The sequence below is a fragment of the Dysidea avara genome, chromosome 3 (genome assembly GCF_963678975.1).
Source record: "Dysidea avara chromosome 3, odDysAvar1.4, whole genome shotgun sequence".
Taxonomy (NCBI): domain Eukaryota; kingdom Metazoa; phylum Porifera; class Demospongiae; order Dictyoceratida; family Dysideidae; genus Dysidea; species Dysidea avara.
This window is the reverse complement of record NC_089274.1, coordinates 24903631-24927010: the sequence shown is the minus strand read 5'-3', so window position 1 is coordinate 24927010 and position 23380 is coordinate 24903631. Positions and strand designations below refer to the sequence as shown.

Below are 23380 nucleotides of genomic sequence, written 5' to 3'. Positions count from 1 at the left end.
ATACATGTAAACAAACATGCATGCACCCCAATTCTGGATATGAATAATTCAATAATGGGAGTAATGAGAATCCCAAGATGGGAAATAAATAAGTTGGATGAGAGCACACAGAACTTTCAAAGCATTTTATCATAGCTAGGAGGTTATCTTAGAGAGCATGTATATCACTGTAAACATAGCATATACAGATATTGCATAATTTATTCAGATTTAACACTATGAGGCCATGTGAAGAAGCAACGCAAAATATTTCTATCTAGACACCACCAGCTAGTACTGGGTACAGATATTTCACATCATAAACATTCTAATAATAGACAAGACATGCATACAAGATGCTAGACCACAAACTAGAGCAATGAAACTAATAAATGTGTATAGCTATACAGTATATGGCCATATAAAAATTTTTCCACACAACATGTACAGTATATAATGTGAACATGATAAATATATAACCTTACAATGCTAAAACACATAAAAATAACACACAGTTAACTATGATCGACCTTTGTTGGCAACTGAGGAGTGTCATATGATGGATTTGGCAACCCATCATAGGCTTTATTTGGAATCTCCTCGTATATGGAGTTGGCAACTCCAGTAACAGATTGTTCATCCCCAGAAGGCTCCTCATGAAGAGACACTGTGTCATAAGCAACCAGAGGCTTAAAATCCTGTGGATGATCATACTGTGTAGCTTCCTTTGTTTTCTCCTTTTTAGTGGCATCCACTACTTTGTTTTCTTTAAGTAAGAGATTGCTGTAGTAACCAAAATTTGCCATATTTCCATTTAAAACACAATTAAATTAGTATTTACGATTACTGTGCCTTCAGTTGAGTAATTGATTAAATGTAACTGTTTTACAAAAGTACATAGGAATATAATTAAAATTTTACATTAATTTTTATTTCCTACTTCAATTATATGCAGCCTGTAAAAAATATCCACACAAAAACAGCCGAGCTGTGAAAAATTGGTGCAGCCTTAAAAAGTCTGGGTGAAAAAGTTGTGAAATCAAAGGTGATGGCCAAGAAATGGCTGCAATGGTATTAATTTAACGATTCACACAGCCATTATTAAAATATTTTAGCATTAATAGCATCCACCTTTGATTTCATCACCCAGGCTTTTTGAGGCTGCACCACGTTTTTTACAGCTTGGCTGCTTTTGTGCAGATTTCACTTCTGAGTGTACTTTATAAGGCCAGCCTATAGGGTTTGTTTTTACTCACATTTCTCTATACAGACACAATGGTCATTATTGAAGACAGGCTATAAATGTATTGTATTTCATGATTTACTTCTATATAATACTCTAATAGAGTTACATTTTTGAGGACTTCTATATAATAGAACATACATAGAATGTTCTAGAAAAATGTAGTACTTCTATTGGTAGGTCTATGAAATTACTTATAAGCTAGAATTTTCATTTATAAAGCAGAAATTAAGTGAGGTGATCAGCCAAGATAGCAGTAGTTCAGTAGTTAAGCATGTGCATGTGGGTGTTAGGTATGGAGGTCCCTGGTGCAAACTCTGGTAAGTTCTTTTTCTTCTTCTTTTCGATTTTTGAGCACTTTATTTACCTTGCAGTGACTGCTCTATTAGAGTACCTCAATCCTGTGATTTTACACTTGTTAAGTTACCCCATTGTATAAATTAAGTAGTGCAGGTGTCGCGTGCATTAGTTACTGTGTGGACTGGTTTGCATCGATTGCCAATTGAAACTAATTTGCAGCTGTATAGCTATGGCTTGCCAATCAGTTGGTTTGCTTTTTGCTTTATAACTTTGTAGCTGTAACTCTATTGCTATCACACTATCAAAAGGCACTGCTATGATGATCAGCCTATCTACACACCAATTTTCAAGTTATTCCTATACTCGGTTTACCCTGTAGCCATGACAGAAGTTTGATCTTTTTTACATGAATAAGCACTCATAACTTCTTGGATGTTCATCAGATTCACAGCAAACTTGGTACATGAGTTAAGGCAATCAAGTTTATTTTATAACAATTAATTGTTTGCACAGTGTACAAAAATAAATCATAGCCCCCTCCCTCCCATACAGTATAAGAAAGAAATTAAAATGAAACTTTGAAAACTCGTATCTCGCAAATGGCTGTTGCGAATTTAATCAATTTTGCTGTGTGGCCTACCCTATCTGGCCTGGTGGACAGCTATAATTCAAAAATGGTGTGCTTTGGAGAAGAGGCCATGGAGCTATGTATGCATGAAAAAGCTATTCTCTTTCTTTCTGTCAATATACTCATGGTGTGGTGTGCTGGCTTTCTTGGCCGCACAATGCACTACCGTGTGTCTTGATAGCCATGACTGAAGTAGGGATTAAATAGTATAGTTACAGGTGTAGAAGACCTCCCTTGTTACCTTGCTTTTTATTTCTGTGATCCATGCTCAAATGTAAACTTTCTAATTATTTGTTTGTTTATTTTCTTGCAATAACATAATTCATTACTGGTGAACTAGTGCATATTGCAACAAAGGATAGAATGGGGCACAATATAAGAAATTAATTGCACAACTGAATGTGCATCCCGAATAACAATTATCAATAACTGAAACACGAATTCTGCTACATTTTCAGTTATCATATTACCAGTGTTGGGAGTAACACGTTACATAAGTAACGCGTTACGTAATATTATTTCTTTTGTGGTAACTAAGTAATATAACGAAATACGCTATAAAAATGGGTAATATAACTCAAGTTACTTTACTTACAAATGTCACACGTTACCTAAGTAATATAGTTACTGTAACGAGTCTAATATTACTTAATATTATTACTACAAGTAACGAAGTTACTAATCTCGTTAGTTATCCTCTGAGTAACGCCTAGCCACAACGAAGTAACGAAGCCTACTAAATGAACCTTATTCACCAGCTTCTTACTTATAACCAAGATTTGCACATTGTCCAACAACACAATCATGTCACGTGGTAAAGTGGTAGTTTCACACGTGATAGTTTAAGGTTGTGGATACAAAGTAATATAATATGTAATATTATTACAGTTACTTTATTTTATGAGTAATATGTAACTGTAACTAAATAGTTCAGTTGCAAGTAATATGTAATATGTAACTAGTTACTTTTACAAAGTAACTTGCCCAACACTGCATATTACACTGATACAAACAAAGAACAGCTCAAAAAGTGTCTCTATGACCAATCCAGCCAATCAAGCTATGGAATTTATAGCATTTAAGCCATGATGCATTACCTCAATCATTACCAGCAATAGTGGAGAAAGAAATGGGAGTCCATAATGTATGCATTGTAGTTACTGCGGTTTGGAAAAGGTGTGTCTCAGGGTGAAACAACATTGAACAGTGAAACAATCATGCCTGTAGCCTTGAGTTATGCTTGATTGAAGACATCAGTCAGGCAGTTAGTCGGTGAGTCAGTAGAAAATTCAGTAAAATAATTTTTAAAACTAGTTGGAAGGGTTTGGAGTCATCCCACAGGCATTTTTGGTCTTGATTTTACACCAATATTAACAAGTTGCATTAAGGAAAAGTGAGGCTGGTTTTATATCAATATGTTTGGCCAAAAAAACCCAAACCATTATTATCCCTACCATACAGTACTATGTAATAGTTGTATCATGATACAACTGATATGTACCATGTAGGCTGTGGTGGGCGACTAATCACCCAAGCCAATACGTACGAGGCAACACGCTGGATCTATTATATAGACTGTCTTGTAAAATTCGATTATGGGTCAGCAGCAAGGAATGTTGCAGTTACGTTTGTTAACATAAACGGGAAAATCCTATGACTATCACGGAAACACTCAATGTTGTGATTTAACAAGTGTTTCAAAGTTGCTACATCGTTTTACAACATTTTCTAAACATCCAGAGGGGTAAGCTTCGCTGTAGAGTGGTTACCTAGTGATATACGAAAAGTGGGCGTGGTACGTAATCGGACAGGCGATTGTGAATTAACCATGACACTAGTTCTCACCTTAAACTTCCGTTCGTCAACTCATAGGGTGGTAAAAGTGTCGAATCGCCTCCGTCTGAGTGCTGTAGAATGCAAAATCGGGTTCATGGTTTTCATCACGTGAGCAATAATAAACTCCCACAATCGAATACTGCCAGGATTCTTATAAAAACAAATAACGTTACCTCATCAGATAATGGTACATTTAAGTTAAACCATGGCCAGCCAGAGTTTATGAGATATGTACCCTGAAATTCTCCTTTGAAGTTGGGTAAGTAGAATTCTAGGAAAACGGGAACGGAACGGAAACGGAAAGCGGGAACGGAAACGACCAACGGAAAATGCCTGATGAAGGTTATCATGTCAATATACGGGTTAGATTTTACAGCATGATGCTTCTTTGTAACATTGTTGGACCCTTTCGTACTGTTCCGCTAAAGCGATCGAAACTCTCTAATAGAGCAGTCACCGTGCATTAAAATACTCTACTAGAACAGTCAAGAATGTTTTTGTAAACTATGCGGACCTGCTTTAAACCTGTGAATGATATGGCTGGCAAAGATTAGGTATGTAGACTAGCTAAGTCATCAACACTGACTGTTAACTGTTCTTTTAAAACTATAAACATTTAAAAAGATTCAACACTGAAACATGCTTGAAGAAGTTTGTGAAGTATTCTAATTATATAGACTGAAGACAGTGTCTATATAGGCTATGCACTTACATGCAACTTCCTGATAAGAGTTATGTATGATAAGGTATGCTGTTAGCTTGCTTGTCAGCTCCAAGACGTGCATGGCTGGTCTCATATGACACACACTAGCTATATCATCAACACTCTATTTAATTTTTTTTCATTAAAGCTTTACAGCACAAGTGCTGAAGGTCTGTAAGACACCTGGTCCTACAGCCTGTTCAAAGACATTAGATACTAAGACATTAGCTACTTAAGATGTGTTTGAAAAGTTGCAGAAAGGAGAAAAAAAACTGAAATAACTATACTCCTTGAAACCATACAAAAGATTCAACAATTAAGAATGAAGTGATTTCAATTGACAGTGTTTACATAAAGATGTTCCTTGTCAAGATAAAAGTTAGGTAGGTGGTAGATACAGTATGTGTCAGGCTGAGGTGACTCCAATGAAGAGGCTGAGGGTTGCCAGCTATAGTACAATGATTCACAAGCTTTCAATACTAAAAGGCCCCTGGTGAGATACATGGTTTGCAAAACATTTTGTGACTGCTCTATTAGAGTATTTTAATGGACGGCGACTGCTCTATTAGAGAGTTTCGATCATTTTAGCGGAACAGTACGGAGGGTCCAACAATGTTACAAAGAAGCATCATGCTGTAAAATCTAACCCGTATATTGAGATGATAACCTTCATCAGGCATTTTCCGTTGGTCGTTTCCGTTCCCGCTTTCCGTTTCCGTTCCGTTCCCGTTTTCCTAGAATTCTACTTACCCTTTGAAGTTAGGTGGTTTCATGGTACATTGTATCTAATCCAAAACAGCCAAGCTGTAAAAAAAGTGTGCGGCCCTCAAAAAGGCTATGGTGAAAAAAGATGTGAAATCCAAGGTGGCGGCCAAGAAATGGCTGTGATGGTAGGTTAATGGTAAAAATTTTAATAACAACAATTCAGGTGAATTTTGGTGCCGCTTGGTCAATTGGCACAAAATTCAGCTGAATTGTCGTTATTAAAATTTTTACCATTAACCTACCATCACAGCCATTTCTTGGCCGCCACCTTGGATTTCACATCTTTTTTCACCATAGCCTTTTTGAGGGCCGCACACTTTTTTTACAGCTTGGCTGTTTTGGATTAGATTTCACTTCTTTTTGTATTTGTATACCCCAAAGCCGGCCTATGGACTTTTTAAACCTATCTTTTTTTCTTTACCACAGGAAGAAGAAAAGATGAAGCAGATGTACTTTTAAATATTTCTGATTTTATCAGTAAATGTACAAATTATATATATAATACATATATTTATTACAGAACTGTCCATGGTGGTTTCTTTGTAACTGAACACTCTTCAAGGTAACTTCTTCTAGCTGTTCTCTCTACAGGGTGATTTATTTGCAGCTGGATTCTGTACAGGTGATTTTTTTGCTGCTGAGCTCTTTACAGAATGGTTTCTTTGTAGCTGAACTCTCTACAAGGTAACTTCTTCTAACTGATCTCTCTACAGGGAGATTTGTTTGTAGCTGAACTCTCTACAGGTGATTTGTTTGCAGCTGAACTATCTAGATGATGGTTTCTTTGTAGCTGAACTCTCTACAAGGTAATTTCTTCTAGCTGAACTCTCTACATGGTGGTTTCTTTGTAGCTGAACTCTCTACAAGATAACTTCTTCTAACTGATCTTTCTACAGGGCAATTTGTTTGTGGCAGAATTTTCTACAGGGTGATTTCTTTGCAGCTGAACTCTCTACATGGTGGTTTCTTTTTACTGTAGCTGAACTCTCTACAAGGTAATTTTTTCTAGCTGATCTCTCTACAGGGTGATTTGTTTGTAGCTGAATTCTATACAGGTGATTTGTTTGCAGTTGAGCTCTTTACAGAATGGTTTCTTTGTAGCTGAACTCTCTACAAGGTAACTTCTTCTAACTGAACTCTCTACAGGGAGATTTGTTTGCAGCTGAACTCTCTTCATGATGGTTTCTTAGTAGCTGAACTCTCTACAAGGTAACTTCTTCTAGCTGAACTCCCTACATGTTGGTTTCTTTGTAGCTGAACTCTCTACATGGTAACTTCTTCTAGCTGATCTTTCTACAGGGTGATTTGTTTGTAGCTGATTTTTCTACAGGGTGATTTGTTTGCAGCTGAACTCTCTATATGGTGGTTTCTTTGTAGCTGAACTCTCTACAAGGTGACTTCTTCTAGCTGATCTCTCTACAGGGTGATTTGTTTGTAGCTGAACTCTCTTCATGATGGTTTCTTTGTAGCTGAACTCTCTACAAGGTAACTTCTTCTAACTGAACTCTCTATATGGTGGTTTCTTTGTAGCTGAACTCTCTACAGGTGATTTGTTTGCAGCTGAACTCTCCACATGATGGTTTCTTTAAATTTGTAGCTGAACTCTCTACAAGGTAACTTCTTCTAGCTGATCTCTCTACAGGGTGATCTGTTTGTAGCTGAACTATCTACAAGATAATTTCTTCTAGCTGATCTCTCTACAGGGTAATTTATTTGTAGCTGAATTCTGTACAGGTGATTTGTTTGCAGCTGAGCTCTTTACAGAATGTTTTCTTTGTAGCTGAACTCTCTACGAGGTAACTTCTTCTAACTAAACTCTCTACAGGGAGATTTGTTTGCAGCTGAACTCTCTTCATGATGGTTTCTTTGTAGCTGAACTCTCTACAAGGTAACTTCTTCTAGCTGAACTCCCTACATGGTGGTTTCTTTGTAGCTGAACTCTCTACAAGGTGACTTCTTCTAGCTGATCTTTCTACAGGGTGATTTGTTTGTAGCTGAATTCTGTACAGGTGATTTGTTTGCAGCTGAGCTCTTTACAGAATGGTTTCTTTGTAGCTGAGCTCTCTACAAGGTAGTTTCTTCTAGCTGATGTCTCCACAAGGTCACTAGTTTGTAGCTGAACTTTCTACATGGTGGTTTCTTTGTAACTGAACTCTCTACAAGGTAACTTCTTCTAGCTGATCTTTCTACAGGGTGATTTGTTTGTGGCTGAACTCTCTACAAGGAAACTTCTTCTAGCTGATCTCTCTACAGGGAGATTGGTTTGTAGCTGAACTCTCTACAGGTGATTTGTTTGCAGCTGAACTCTCCACATGATGTTTTCTTTGTAGCTGAACTCTCTACAAAGTAACTTCTTCTAGCTGATCTCTCTACAGGGTGATTTGTTTGTAGCTGAATTCTGTACAGGTAATCTGTTTGCAGCTGAGCTCTTTACAGAATGGTTTCTATGTATCTGAACTCTTTACAAGGTAATTTCTTCTAGCTGATGTCTCTACAGTGTCACTAGTTTGTAAATGAATTCTCTACATGGTGGTTTCTTTGTAACTGAACTCTCTACGAGGTAACTTCTTCTAGCTGATCTTTCTATAGGGTGAATTGTTTGTAGTGGAATTCTGTAAAGGTGATTTTTTTTGCAGCTGAGCTCTTTACAGAATGGTTTCTTTGTAGCTGAACTCTTTACAAGGTAACTTCTTCTAGCTGATGTCTCTACAGGGAGATTTCTTTGTAGCTGAACTCTCTACAGGTGATTTGTTTGCAGCTGAACTCTCTACATGATGGTTTCTTTGTAGCTGAACTCTCTACAAGTTAACTTCTTCTATCTGATCTCTCTACAGAGTGATTTGTTTGTAGCTGAACTCTCTACATTGTGGTTTCTTTGTAGCTGAACTCTACAAGGTGATTTCTTCTAGCTGAATTATCTCTTTCTATAGTTGCATGAATTCCCTACAAGGTAACTTCTTCTAGCTGATCTCTCTACAGGGTGAATTGTCTGTGGCTGATCTCTCTACAGGGTGAATTGTTTGTGGCTGATCTCTCTACAGGGTGACTTGTTTCTAGCTGATCTCTATACAGGTTACTTGTTTCTAGCTGATCTCTTGAATTCTCTTCGGGTGACTGCTCTATTAGGATGACTGCTCTATTAGGATGACTGCTCTATTAGGATGACTGCTCTATTAGAATGACTGCTCTATTAGAGTATCTCGATCTCGCACTTGCTACACCAAGTTGGATTTCGTGTTATAACTCCATGGCTTTAAGTCTGATTCTTCTACACCATTGAAGATCCTTTCTAAGATGATAACTCCATCTGTACAGCGATTTTCAAAGCATTACCCCAAGCGGTTTACCTGGTAGGCGTGGCAAGCAGTCGTTTTTTATTAGCTAATCTCGATTGCGTAATTGTTACACACTGTTGGTTTTTTCGTTGTATCTTCCTGGTTTTTAGCTCGATTTCTTTCAAACCACAAAAGGTTTGAGGTTCAATAGTTAACCTATTCACCCACCGATTTTCAGCTTCTTCCCATACGCGGTTTACCCTGTAGGCGTGACAACATATTGGTGTTATTTTTCGTGAATAATCGCTCATAACTCTTTGCCTGTTTATCGTATTCCAGCCAAAGTTGGTACAGAGATGCGCCTTTATACCCCCCTTCTGTGTGCCAAATTTCAAGGCGATCGGATATGGCGTTCGCGTTTTATAGCAGTTTTTGTAAGTGTGCGAAAAGAGGAAGAAAAATAAGAAAAAAAAAAAACCAAGAAACTAAGCCAATTTTTGAAGTCGCATATCTCGGGAACGCTTGAAGCGATTTCGCTCAAATTTGGAATGTGGAGTGCTGAAGGTGGAGGGAGTGTCCACAGCAAAAATTATCTTGTTTCATCAAGGCAGCACAGAGCTACGGAGGTGCGAAAATTGCGTTTTGTTTCTTCCTGTCAATATACTCACGGGTGTTACGCGCCGGCTTCTTGGGCCGCACGACACACTACCGTGTGTCTTGATGTACTTTGTATAATTACAAGCAGTGTTGGGAGTAAGCAATGCGTTACATAATATTATTACTTTTGTGGTAACTAAGTAATATAACAAAATACGCTATAAAAATGGGTAATATAACTCAAGTTACTTTACTTACAAATGTCACGCGTTACCTAAGTAATATAGTTACTGTAACGAGTCTAATATTATTACTACAAGTAACGAAGTTACCAATCTTTTTAGTTATCCTCTGAGTAATGCCGGCCTAGCCACAGCGAAGTAACGAAGCCTACTGAATGAACCTTATTCACCAGCTTCTTACTTATAACCAAGATTTGTACATTTCCCAACAATGCAATCATGTCATGTGATAAAGTGGTAGCTTCACACGTGACAGCTTAAGGCTGTGGACACAAAGTAATATAATATGTAATATTATTATAGTTACTTTATTTTATGAGTAATATGTAACTGTAACTAAATAGTTTAGTTGCAAGTAATATGTAATATGTAACTAGTTACTTTTACAAAGTAACTTGCCCAACACTGATTACAAGTATATGAAAATCATAAATTTTTAATTAGAGTATGGATCATAGGACCAAAGAGTAATGAAACAAGAGATTTCATCTACACCTGCAGCTGTACTATTGGAAATTTAGTATCCACTTCAGTCAAGGCTATATTACTGACAGGCTGCACATATAAAGGTATTAAATTTCAACGGCAGGCTGTTTGACACAATTGTAAAATAGTAGTCCACAGGCCAAGAAGAAGAGAATGAATTTCAGCTCATACACTTGTTTTTTTTCCCAATAATTTAGAAGAGTTTTAATGAAATCATTTTGGATGTTCTATTAGAGTAGTTGACTGTTCTATCAGGGTATTTTTACTTTTAGCAGCTTCAATATAAGCTGTATATACTTCTAAAATACAATTCTGACTAACTCTTGTTGATTCTTAAAGAGATTAGCCTTTCCTCTTGCTGTTTTTCTTTAGATTGTCTATGCTTAACATGCAATTGCACCTGTAGCTTCTACTAGTTGGCATATAGTTAAATTTGGATCAAGGCTGCTGCCAAGATTCCGTCATGGATTCTTCTTCTCCTTTCTGCAGCTTTTGCTTAATAAAACAGGCTGTAGCTAGGACTGGGAATTCTATAGGTAATACACTTTCAGTACTTGTTTTGATAAGTCTTAATAATAAAACAATATCCATTAATTCACCTGGGTTACTTCGAAATAATAAAGTAACTATCTAGGGTTCTTATGCATGAAACTTTTAGAGAGAAAATATCCTGATTTCCTGGCAGACTTCTACATTTTTAATCAGGACTAGTGTACAGCAGACCTTCAGCACTTGTGCTGTAAAGCCTTAATAAATAAATAAATAAAAACATTTTGGAGGGGAGTGCTTTAGAGGGCACCCCCTAAATCCCCTCTTGTTTTATAGTGACTGAATACCTGGATATAAACAAAGTGCCACAGATTTTGCTTAACAACAGTGGTGGATCTAGAAATTTTCAGAGGAGTTTCAGGTTTAGGCAACAGGGTCAGATCTAGGATTTACTTACTCAACAAGTGTGCAAAGCATAGCATACTTTAACTAGGGAAGGCTGGAGGTATGCCCCCACAGGAAAAATGATAGTCTTCTAAGAATAAATTTGATAATTAATAAACACTATATGAATTACTGCATGGTGAAAGATACACATTATGATAATCCATCTCTAGCAGTGACAATTTTAAAAGCTGACATGCAGAGGGCAACGTAAACCCGCATGTACTAGATTATATTTGGTAACAATTTTGGCTAAATTTTGTTGAATGAACATTGTACATGATTACATGTTGAGTGGAAGCTCATTTTTTTAATGCTATTCTCTTAAAGTGGCAACTATGAATCTGCATGAGATGCAATTGGGCACAATATCATACAGTAGTACTGTATGTTAGGGACCATGGAGATTTGGGCTTTTTCAGCCAAAAAAAATCACCCAAAAACCAGCTTCCAATACTATTCTGCTGCCTTGGCAGTATTGGTTAGGTACAGTATAACCAAGCCCAAAAGTGCTTCAGTACAAACCTAAATGCTTCCAATACATTGCTACAAATTTTGGAAAATAAATTTATTCAATGAAATTTTCTATTGCCTGCCCGCCCACCCGCCCATCCGTCCGCCCGCCTGCCTGCCTGCCTGCCTGCCTGCCTGCACAATGTCTGATGCCTTCAGACAAGCATGACTCAATAACAGCTAAGGCTACGGGCTGAAGTTTTTCATTGTTTGACGTCACTTCAGCCTGACAGGTGCCTTTTGGCATACTGCAGTACATACAATACATGCATCATGGACTTACCTTTGTCTTCCTTTGTGTCCCATTTCTTTTTGCTGACAGCCCAAGGTGTCATTTCATGGTATGCAGTAGCTCAGTGGTTTCCTTACATTTGTAAATGAGAATCGTCTGTATTTTCCACGGTGACTGGATTAATTGCAGTGGCACTTCTCCTACTGTTTTTTCATTTGTAACACTGTGAAATGGGCTGAACATAACTGAAAGCGAAGCATAATGGCCACTTCACCTTCAAGTCAGTAACTGATAGTTGGGGTGCATGTTCAGTCGAAAATATTGCCTCAGTTACCATCCTTCTTTTAACGCAGTATGGATGGGTTCACCAGTCATAATGAATGATGTTACAAAAAAATAACAAACAAATGTAAGAAAACAAGTGTAAGGAAAATTAAGAATTTTGAGTTTGATTAGGAATCATAGAAAAACGAGGAAGGTTGCCTACACCTGCAGATATACTAGCGGACACTTGATCCCCTATATAAAGAATTAGGGGCTAAATGTGTACTAGTATATCTGCAGGTGTAGGCAACCTCCCTTGTTTATCTACATTTATCTGATTCCAAATCAAACTTAAATTCTTAATTTTCCTTACACTTGTAAATATAGCAGTATGATTTCAGAGGGTGCAACCCCCTAAAGCTGTAAAATATTCGTTTAAATGATAACACAAACAATTTCACAACCAGTTATGCCAATCTATTTTCTAACTATTCTGAAAAAAATTCTTCAAATGTTATTTTCATTGCATTACTTAGGCCTAAGAGAATCTCAGCCATACAGCTAGCTATACTCTCTAAAACATCCAACTGTTTTATAAGAGTAATGACTGCATCAGAAAAACTGACTGCTCTATTAGAGTGACTGCTGCATTGGAGGAATTCAGTCAACTAGATCACCTCATTGATAGTCTCATGCCATTGCAGCTGCCTCTCGGCCATGATAAAAACAGTGCTAGAGTGGAATTAAACATATAGCTATAGATTGTATAACTCCAATACAGCAAACGTAGTTTTTAAATCACTTACCAGTAGCTGCTATAGTGTGCAGCTGCAAACTACATGGTTTTGTGCCCACTCTGTAAACTGATTTTGAAACCAACACAACCCCCTGTATAAAATGAGTCTATGTGAGTGGTTATAGGCACTTAGTGCACTCCAAAGTGCAGCCGGTGTGATAGTTGGTTTGATTTTGGTTTTAGGTGAGTTAGCGATACAGTAAATAGTGGCAATATATACGTAATGCATATGAAATTCTTGAGTGATAAATCATTTTTGGCTTGACATAGCATTTAGTATTCAATATGGCTCCACTACAAAGGGAAGGGGTGGGGACATTTGTTTTTGTGAAGTACACACCATTTTAATGTTGTTAACTATTAGATGCTGTTATTGTTGCTGCTGCTGCTGCTGCTGCTGCTGCTGCTGCTGCTGCTGCTGCTGCTGCTGCTGCTGCTGCTGCTGCTGCTGCTGCTGCTGCTGCTGCTGCTGCTGCTGCTGCTGCTGCTGCTGCTGCTGCTGCTGCTGCTGCTGCTGCTGCTGCTGCTGCTGCTGCTGCTGCTGCTGCTGCTGCTGCTGCTGCTGCTGCTGCTGCTGCTGCTGCTGCTGCTGCTGCTGCTGCTGCTGCTGCTGCTGCTGCTGCTGCTGCTGCTGCTGCTGCTGCTGCTGCTGCTGCTGCTGCTGCTGCTGCTGCTGCTGCTGCTGCTGCTGCTGCTGCTGCTGCTGCTGCTGCTGCTGCTGCTGCTGCTGCTGCTGCTGTTGGTTATTGGGTCACTTTCAGTGAGAAATAATTGGATGACTATCTATATACCCAGAGAAGTTTCAAGGAATTCAGGAAGCCTCCTTTTGATTTTACATTGTACTAGCAGCTACAAAATTGTAACTATTGCTAGACTTCCCAAATCAGTGGTCCACCATGAAATAAGATGCATATATTAAGATACACAGTAGTGTGTTCTGCAGCCAAGAAAGCCGGCATGCCACACCATGAGTATATTTACAGGAAGAAACAAAATGTAATTTTTCCACATACATAGCTCTGTACTCCCTTCTCAAATTGGAATCATTTTTATACTGCAAACTCCCTCTACCTTCAACACCCCACATACCAAATTTAAGCAGGATTGCCTAACGCAATTGTGAAACAAAAGCATTCAACATTCCACTTAATTTCTTCTTTTTGTTTTTCTTCGTTTAGGGAGCTTGGGGTGCTTAGATAATTCTTTTCACACATTTTACAAATGCATAGCTCGATTTTCTTGAGCTTTGGTACACTTAAGAGTGTATTGCAGCACCAAGTTTGGTTTAAGTCTGATTAATAGTCATAGAGCTATAAACAATTATTTGCATTAAAAAAGTCGACTTGTTACCATACCTACAAGGTAAACCACTTACGAAAATAACTTTAAAATCGATATCATATATAGGTTGATCATCATAGCTCAAAACGTTTGTGGTTTAAAAGAAATCACATTGACAGCTAGAGTTACAAGGCAAAAACCAAACAACTGTAAATCGCGGGGTTGAAATACTCTAATAGTACAGTCAATGTGGGGTAAAAAAGTGCATGAAAAATGTTGAAAAAACTTACAGCGTTTGAACCATATTAAATGCCAAGTCCTTAATCACTGAGCCGCTGCTATAATGGCTGTTCACCTCTCATCTAAATTTCTACTTTATAAATGAAAATTCTAGTTTAATTTACTCAATAGGATCTACCAATGGCTTGCAAATCTAGAACATCCTATGTGTATTAAGCTCTATTAGAGTATTACAAATAAACTCTGCAGTACAATACCATTGTAATTTCTCTATTATAGCTATTTTGGTACAGATTGGCAGGGTAATACACTACTATTAAGACCTACTTGTGCCAGTCGTCATCATCTGCTGTGCTAGTAAAACTTGTTGACAAAAGGTTGGAAATCATAATCTAGTACAAGGTGCAGGATTTGCTTTGTTAAAAATTGAGCAACTGCAACCTATCATGTTTTGCATGAAAAATCAAGATACTCTAATAAAACAGTCACTGCAAAATCCTATTGGACATATAGTACAATCATGTATACCTAATTTGGAAGGTGTTATAAAGCAAATAAATACCAGCACTATAATACAACTTCATATAGCCATGAACAAGCAAGCACAAATCATCAGTATTAACATAGATCCTTTGGCTTTGATATTGGGTCAGTAGGTATTTTTCTGTATTGGTAGAGTACTAGTTTGTCTTATATCATCCTCATTGCATTTGTAGATAAGAACAATGATTTGTGTAAAAACAAACCTCAAAGCCAGTTTATGGTAGGCTTTGGAATATATATATATATATTTATTTAAAATACAAAAAAAAGTGAAATCCATGTAAAAACAGCCAAGCCGTAGTATAAAAAGGGCGCGGTCATCAAAAGGCCTGGGTGAAAAAGTTGTGAAATCAAAGGTGGCAGCCAAGAAATGTGACCAGATTTGCGAAAAGGGGTCTTCCACACACATCCAATTTACCAACTTTAACAATTCATAACTTCAGACTAGAATATGTTATTGCCTTGAAAATTGGTCAGTAATGACCACCAACATAGGTTATTGGATGGAGAAAATTTCAGGTTTGTATCTATCTTGAACACTATGTTATGGTCTTTCACGTTCATACAATTGGATGTGTGAGGAAGACCCCTTTTTGCAAATCCGGTCACAAATGATGTTGATGATAATAAATTTTATGCATGAGCCATTATTAAATTTATTATCATCCAATTTCATGGCCACCACTTTTGATTTCACAATGTTTTTCACACAGGCTTTTTGAAGACTGTATTCTTTTTATACAGCTTGGCTGTTTTTGCATGGATTTATAACTACACATATTTCAGGCAGCCTTAGACAATGCCTTCTAACAATTATTTGAATAACATAAAATTTTCAAGTGGATGTAATCAAATACTTGATAAATCATCAACTCTAAGAGACATCCTAAAATCTGTGACAAGCAAATGGAACTATCTTTTAAAATTCTATGCATATTTTCAGCCACAATACCTAGTCATTTCAAATATAAAAACTTGTGGAAATAACTTTGTACTTGCTTTCCACTTGACACAATTCTGATGATTATGCCAAAACAACTGGTTTATTAAGACTGGTTGAAGGTGAATTTACTTATATTCTAGAGCAATGCAGCACATAAATATAACCTTTATTCTAACACGGCAGATTTCAAATGTCAATGTTAACTTCTCATTGAGCAACTAACAGTGTTTGCATGATGCTATAATATACACTGTGACAATTAACATATACTTTTAATTGTACATGAAATTTCTGCTACAACAATGACAACTAATGTATACAGAATGAAAATACCCACTCTACATATACTGCCAATAATCAATGATTCTAAGCTGTAAATAAAAGGGATACCAGAATATTGCACATGCAAGTAGAATGTAATACATGTAAAGATTTAATCAACAGCTATAGAACTAAATGTGTGCACTGTAAAATATATATAATGTGTACTGACCCATAGAGATCATTTTCCACTAATGTAGTTATGCCAGAAGGATTATACACAACTTTATCAAACTTCTGAGCACCACCACTGTTTCTCCTAGTCTTCCACCAAACCACTCCCCCCACTATGACCATTACAATCACTGTAATAATCCCAACCACAATTACAACAGGTACACAGATGGTTACTACATCATCAGAGTCGCTGGATGAGGAGGAGCTACTGGACTGTTGTTGGCCACTACAACTACTAGGAGTTGCTGTCATAGTAACAGTAGTTGTTACTGTATGGACTACTGGTGAACACTGTGGAAATGGAGTAGCTGCAGTAGAAGTAGGATTAACTGTTGTAGTCATTATAGAAGAAATATAAATTGTTGAAGTTTCAGTAGTTACATGCACAGTAGAGGTAGGATTAACCATTGTATCAGAACCAGATACATCAGGAATCACACGATGCAACACTAATAAAGGTGGTTGAAGTTAACAGCATATCAAACTAAAATACAAGAACTTACCTAAATCATCAAGTGTACATCCATAGAAGTGAATTTCAATGCATGGAAAGTCTGTTAAAACTTGATATGCAATAAACCCCAGCCTGCTCATAGTAATTGGTTTCCAAAGTAAAACATTTTTCACCTCACATACATGATCAAGAGTGAAGAACTGGATATGGAAAAATGAAAGTACAGTGTAATGCAACATTTATTTTAACTTCTTACCTGTATACCATCCACATTTGAGTAAAACATTAAGTCACCACTAGTTTGATTTTCATATGCAAACGAGAAATTTCTAATATAATCAACACCATCACCATTGACTGTAACATATAGTAAATGAACTGGTTGAGTAAAGGACAAATTGAAATGTGGTGGTGGATCAACAGATCTTTCAATAGCACACCAGTTTTCTGATATATTATCATATAAAGTATCATCTGAGAGCAGGACTGATGATAGAGCAATGTTATCAGTGGGTAGTAATGTTCTGTTATCACTGACAGCCTGTATATCTGTACACTCTATTAATGAAAAAGAAATGCATAATGTGCTAGTATATCACTAGTGTATTTAAAACTTAAATGAAGTAGGGATCTAAATGATAGAAAGTAGTAAAGCAAAAATCACAAAATATGTTAGAGTGAAAAATATGTGATATCATTAGTGTACATGATGGGGTTTTGTATGGCACTAAGGTCAAGTTAAGGGCACAGAATATTACATCATAATTAGGCTTGAGCCAATTATGCTTGAAATTTGCCTATTAAGCTTTTGAGCAGTGCTCAAAAATCCAGCCTAATATGTTCAACATGATGCTCTCAAAATCAAGATTATGCTTGAGAGCTGACTGTTTTATTAGAGTACATCAGCCTTCCCTGACTGTTGTATTAGAGTAAGTGACTGCTCTATTAGAGTATATCAATCTTATTTCCATAATCAGTCAAGAAATAGTAAAAATTTAATAATAGCTAACACCACCACAAGGTCTTTTGATGTGTAGTGTGTTCATGTTGTGCAGTATTTGGTGCGTGCATTGAATATTTTGATTAAATTTTTTGAAAATCATCCTAATATGCTGGCATAATGCTTGATGCTTTTGATAGTCTATTATGCTCGAAATTATGCTGGCATATTTGGCGCAAGCTTAATCATAATCCAACACAAATCAAGCTTGTAAAATGATTTCCCTATCTACATTACAAAGAAGATATTTCAATACTACCAAGCTGACTTGTGTAAACATATGTGTGTTCCAAAAGAAATAATACATCGTGTAAACAAAGAAAATTCCAAATGATGCTTGGTATAACTTTACCAGCTTTACAACTGATGGTGCCCCCAGAGATCAACTCAATGATGCATTTTACCTTGTTCCTTTACCAAACCCTGTAGAAGAGTGCTGGTTTAAAAAGCCTCATCAGGACAATGCAAATTTACACAAGTGGTTCCTAAGCTGAATATTTTACCAATCATTCTCTGAATGCACGCATGCTACTACTGCTACTAACTACACAATTTCATTAATGAATTCGCATGTACATTTATATAGATAACGATTATAAGTATGTATAAAACAAAGGACAGAAAGCTTATAATAAAATTTTAATGAATGCATTAGGCCACATAAACTTAATTATTAGTTTCTCATCCCCACCCACATCGCTGTTTTTCTTACCTCATCAAGGATTTTTTGCACTACTGGTGGCTGAGTGCAGCCACCATTAAAAGTTGGTACCTTGCTAAAGCAGTCTAAGAAAATTGCATTCTGAGTTATTTTAGCTAGCTAATTCAGCTATTTAGTTAGTAAAAAATAAAATTAAAATTCTGCCCTCTCGCACTGACATTTTGAATACAGGAGGATGAGAAACTAATAATTAAGTTTATGTGGCCTTAGACGAACAGTTCCAATCAGTGTAACTTTCTGAAGATGGCTAAACAGTTTCATTAAAAACTCAGCAGAAAGTTTAACATCTTGATGAGATAATTCCTGTGGAGCCCAGAGCAACAGGAATGATGGTCACTGCATGGAATATTATACATCTGATCAAAGGATGACTCACTCACAATGGGCAAAGAATACACTTTTGACAAGTACCAATGTAGAACTGCTGCCACAAGATTGTGGTGATAAAAATAAGCTGTCAAAGCCAAAACTGGACAAGCAGCTAGTAGATGAACAATAGTTTCCTCTGCCTAACTACATACTCTGCACACAACACAAGAGTTGGAACAGACATATGCAAGACTTTAGCTTGAATGACTCTGGTTGCCATAACTTGGTCCTGAATTGCTTTTACAGTGGACACAGTCTATTACTACTGCTACCGCTCTCTGACAGCACAATCCGCACATTAGGGATGGAACAACTTGCTTCATTATCTTCCCTGGTGTGTAAAACTTGATCTTGAAGAGCTATGATAGTACTCTCAGATTCACTGTACAAATGTGACTGGATTTCATATAACAAGGCTCATTTTTACAGTGAATCTGCCACATACAAAATCAAGCTTATGCTTTTACCAGAAATGGATTGCTGGTCTAACACACTATCATATTCCACACTGTACTTCCTTCAGGACTGGCAAGTCTGGTTTCTGTAGCAGCTTTCTTCCGACCCTGTCAAAGCCACGAGTGGGACATTGGCACCATTAAATGGTCATGGCTTTGTGATAATGGTGTGTGGTGAGCTGGGACTTCACAGAGAGCTCGCCAATAGTGTTCTCAATCAATTTGGAGAGATTTGAGGGCCATGGAGGGCCCAAACTTGGCCTCTGGATTCCATTCGTCTTCTTACTTCATTTTATACCCCTATATTAAGCCCACCCACCACCCCCCACCCTCCCATCCTATTACTGCCACTTGTGATATTATAACCCACTCAAAAAAAGCTTCCCAAAACAGGACAAATTTTGGGTATCAGAAATTAATACACCCACTCACTGATAGCTAGTGAATAATTGGTGCAAATTTTGTTTGCACAGCTGTAGGCACTGGGAAGTTATTACACAATGATTACTTAAAATCGCCATATCTCCTAATGAAGTTTTGTACGTCGAAGCCTTGTTTTGTCAAATTCGGTCACAAATACTGATTTAGTCAGTGGAAACTCCACAAGGAATCCACAAGGTCAGAACAGCACCACGAATAAAATTTTCTATGTAGTGGCTTGCTACAGAGATCATCTCAATGACATTGCCGCTGATAAGCACAAATAGTGCCTCTCAGCTTGTCACAAGTAATGGAAATAAGCTCAATGTTCACAGACATTAAAGCAAGAAGCTTGGCAGCTCTGGAAATAATAGATCTACTAACCAGCATGGAACAGTCCAACACATAGCACATCTTAACAAGAGAATAATCAGAGGTCTGCAGATGTTGTGACAACATAATCAATTGACAATTAAAGAAATCTTCTACATTCAGCAAACCACACAACCTCCCAGCTAGTGAGGGAGATACACACATTCAACTGCAGACCGAGGATGTAGACTACAAACTTCTCTCTTTCCTTTATGAACTAAAACATCCATCTGACGTATCTCTCCAAGAGTCCACTCAATAATACCAAAGCCATAGATTAACAACGGAACACAAAAGGAGTTAGTAGCCTGCACCTTGTAATGTCCACATAATAGACTACTCCATACCAACCGGAGTCTTCTCTCAAACTCACTAAGTACAGCTTTCTTGCAGTGTTGGTGGTCAATCCCACCAACCTCAGGGAGTCCTAGATAGTGATATACCCCAAAGACATCCAATTCTGGGATGCACATACATTCACATGCTGGTAAAGGGCTAGTTTGAATGACCTTACCCCTCTTGACAGTTAGTTTGGCACATTTAGCAATACCAAAATCCATACATATATCAGTAGAAAACTTGTGCACTGTAGCAAGCAACTGAGACAAACCAGCATCATTAGGGTCAAAAAGCTTTAGGTCATCCATGTACAATTAATGAGTCAGGTACAAGTCAGATGACCCCTTATAGCCACCTAGATAATCCAGCAGATAACTAAGTGGGTTTATCGCCAGGCAGAATAGCAGAGGGCTTAGAGTGTCCCCCAGAAAAATGCCACATTTTACAGACACAGTACATAGTTCAACACGATCAGAATGTGGCAGTTGGAGAAATAAGGTAGTATGCCACATAGGCAGTAAACATTTCAAACAGTTTATCAAGATGGTTCGAAATTTAAAAGACTTAGGCACTCTAAAATCCAATTATGTGGCACCAAGTCAAATGCCTTCATACAGTCTATCCAGGCAACTGACATTGAACAGTTCTTACTACACACCTGGTGCCAGACATGGTTGGTTAACAAGAGGTGATCGATGCATCCGTGTTGGCCCCTAGAGCATCCCTTCTGTGCCGGTTGGATGAGATGATTAGACTCACTATAATTAGACATTATCACAGTTAGACATCCAGTCCATAATTTATATACGATATTCAAGCATGTGATTAGATGATAGTTATGTGGGGAGCTGAGGTCATCCATTTTAGGAAGCAGTAATGTCCTACCAAGAGGGAACCACGATGGCAGGGTTTCTTCACACTGTAAAAACTGGTCAAAATGAGCGCACAAAAAGGTATGCACAGACACAAGCCTCTTCTACCAGAAACCCTGAATGCCATCTGGGCCAGGAGAGGTAACCTCTTCAATGCATGGTGAAATCAATAACTGCCTCAGAAGGAGCAGCCTTAAACTGCTCCCTTAGCTGCATAAGACAGGGATACTTCAGCTAATGTTTTCTCAAAAAATATCTGACCAAAATCTTGTAACTTCTGGTAGAGATGGAGTACCAGTAAATTCAGTGCGGTCACCACACAACTACTACTACTACTACTACGAATTTTCATTCATAAAGAATCACATGTACAATTGTACAGACTACTATTGGTAATACAGAAAAAATTAAGTATAACCAATGTTAATTGATCTCAAAATGGAAATTGTTCCTAGGAGAGCTGCTTTCTGGAGATTATTAAACAGTTTTTCAGTGTAGTTTGGGATTCTCTTTAAAGTAGACAATTGGTCACATGACACCACACCTGAATGACCAAATATTATAAGAACACAAAGTCCACAGGTTGGTTGTAGCAATAAGAAATTTCCCAACAATTGGATGGTATTTAGCTACTTTTTCCTGTGCTTTATTGAGTACATTAATGTCAGCAGGACACAAAATTTCAAAGAAAATGATTCTCCCCTCTCACTTGTAGAACAACACAATCAACTGGCTGTTCATAACAATAGTTCCTTCTCTAGCTAAAGATGAATGGGAGGACACTGGTAAGTCCATGTATTGTATGTACTGTGGTATGCCAAAAGGCATAATGCATGTAGGGATGCACCGATTTTGCCGGCAAATTTTTTGGAAAAATACGTTGGTAAAAGCAAAGAGCAAAATGCTGGAAAAATAGGTGGAAAATTGGAAAAATGGGCACTAAGGAATGGCAGCTTAGCACATTTTGTATGATAAAGATCGAGATACTCTAATAGAACAGTCACACATGGTATTAGCATAATTAGGATAACATGAGCTCATAGAAAATGGTGACAAAAGATCGAGATACTCTAATAGAGCAGTCACTATGTACAAAATATTCTAATAGAGCAGTCACACGTGTTTGCAAGCTTGAGATACTGCAATTAATTTTTATTGATGCTCAGCAAAATAGAAAAAACCCGAGCAAAATATTGAGCAAAATAGGTGAAAAATAAAAGAATTGCTGGAAAGAAAAATAGGTGGGAAAAAAAGCAAAATAGGCTCATCCCTAATTGCATGTGTCCAGCTGAAGTGACATTGAACAGTGAAAAAACCAAGTCCGTAGCCTTAGCTGTTATCAAGTTATGCTTGTCTGAAGTCAGTCAGTCACTATAAAATTCCATTAATAATTTCATAGCAACTTGTTGAAAGTCAATTTAAAGGCTTGTACTGCTTCATTGTGGTCAGAGAAAAGTGAGGCTGGCTTTTGGGTGAAGTTTTTTCATGGGCCACACCAGCAGTCCCTACTATGTACTGTATGATTTGCAGTACTTTCAAACCACAAAAGATTTGCACTATGATTGTTACTTCATGCACAGACCAATCTTAAGGATATGGATAGTTTAAAATGCATGGGCAGAACAAATTACAAAACTCCAAGCAGGGATAAATAATTTCGACAACTGTGTTGTGTTAGCAATACAACTAATTGTGCTTGTTTGTTTTTATTACAGAACAACGACTGTTCTTGGGTGTGTGGTCCACAATAGAGTGATGTTTTATAAAACGAAGTTGTTATTGTTCTGGCAGCCGGAAATATTTTGTCAGTGCTATTGTTCCAGCAGTCCACTAGATTTCTCACTATCAAGCACACTAGTTGTATGCTATGCCCCGAGTATTCGACTTTAGGGCACACATCTAGTAGGTTTCCCCGAGCATTCAACTTTAGGGAACACGTCTAGTAGGTTGCCCCTAGCATTTAACTTTAGGGGACACAAAAAGTAGTTCTAGTGTTAGGGTTAGGGTCGGGTTCACTTGACTTCGGTAAGGCCTTTGATAAGGTTCCACATTCCCGACTCTACCTCAAGCTTCAACGTTAT

General features: G+C 37.5%; 1 protein-coding gene across 1 annotated transcript in view; it reads right to left on the bottom strand.

Moving 5' to 3' along the window:
- Positions 1-240: 240 nt before the first annotated feature.
- Positions 241-23380, bottom strand: part of LOC136251862 (uncharacterized) — a 30396-nt gene continuing 7256 nt past the window's right edge. Inside the window, exons 4-7 of the mRNA XM_066044262.1 lie at positions 17008-17309; positions 16801-16951; positions 16293-16746; positions 241-762 (exon numbers count right to left, since the gene is read on the bottom strand). Coding sequence (XP_065900334.1) covers positions 495-762; positions 16293-16746; positions 16801-16951; positions 17008-17309 — 1175 coding nt within the window. The 3' untranslated portion in view covers positions 241-494. The remainder of the gene's footprint in view (positions 763-16292; positions 16747-16800; positions 16952-17007; positions 17310-23380) is intronic.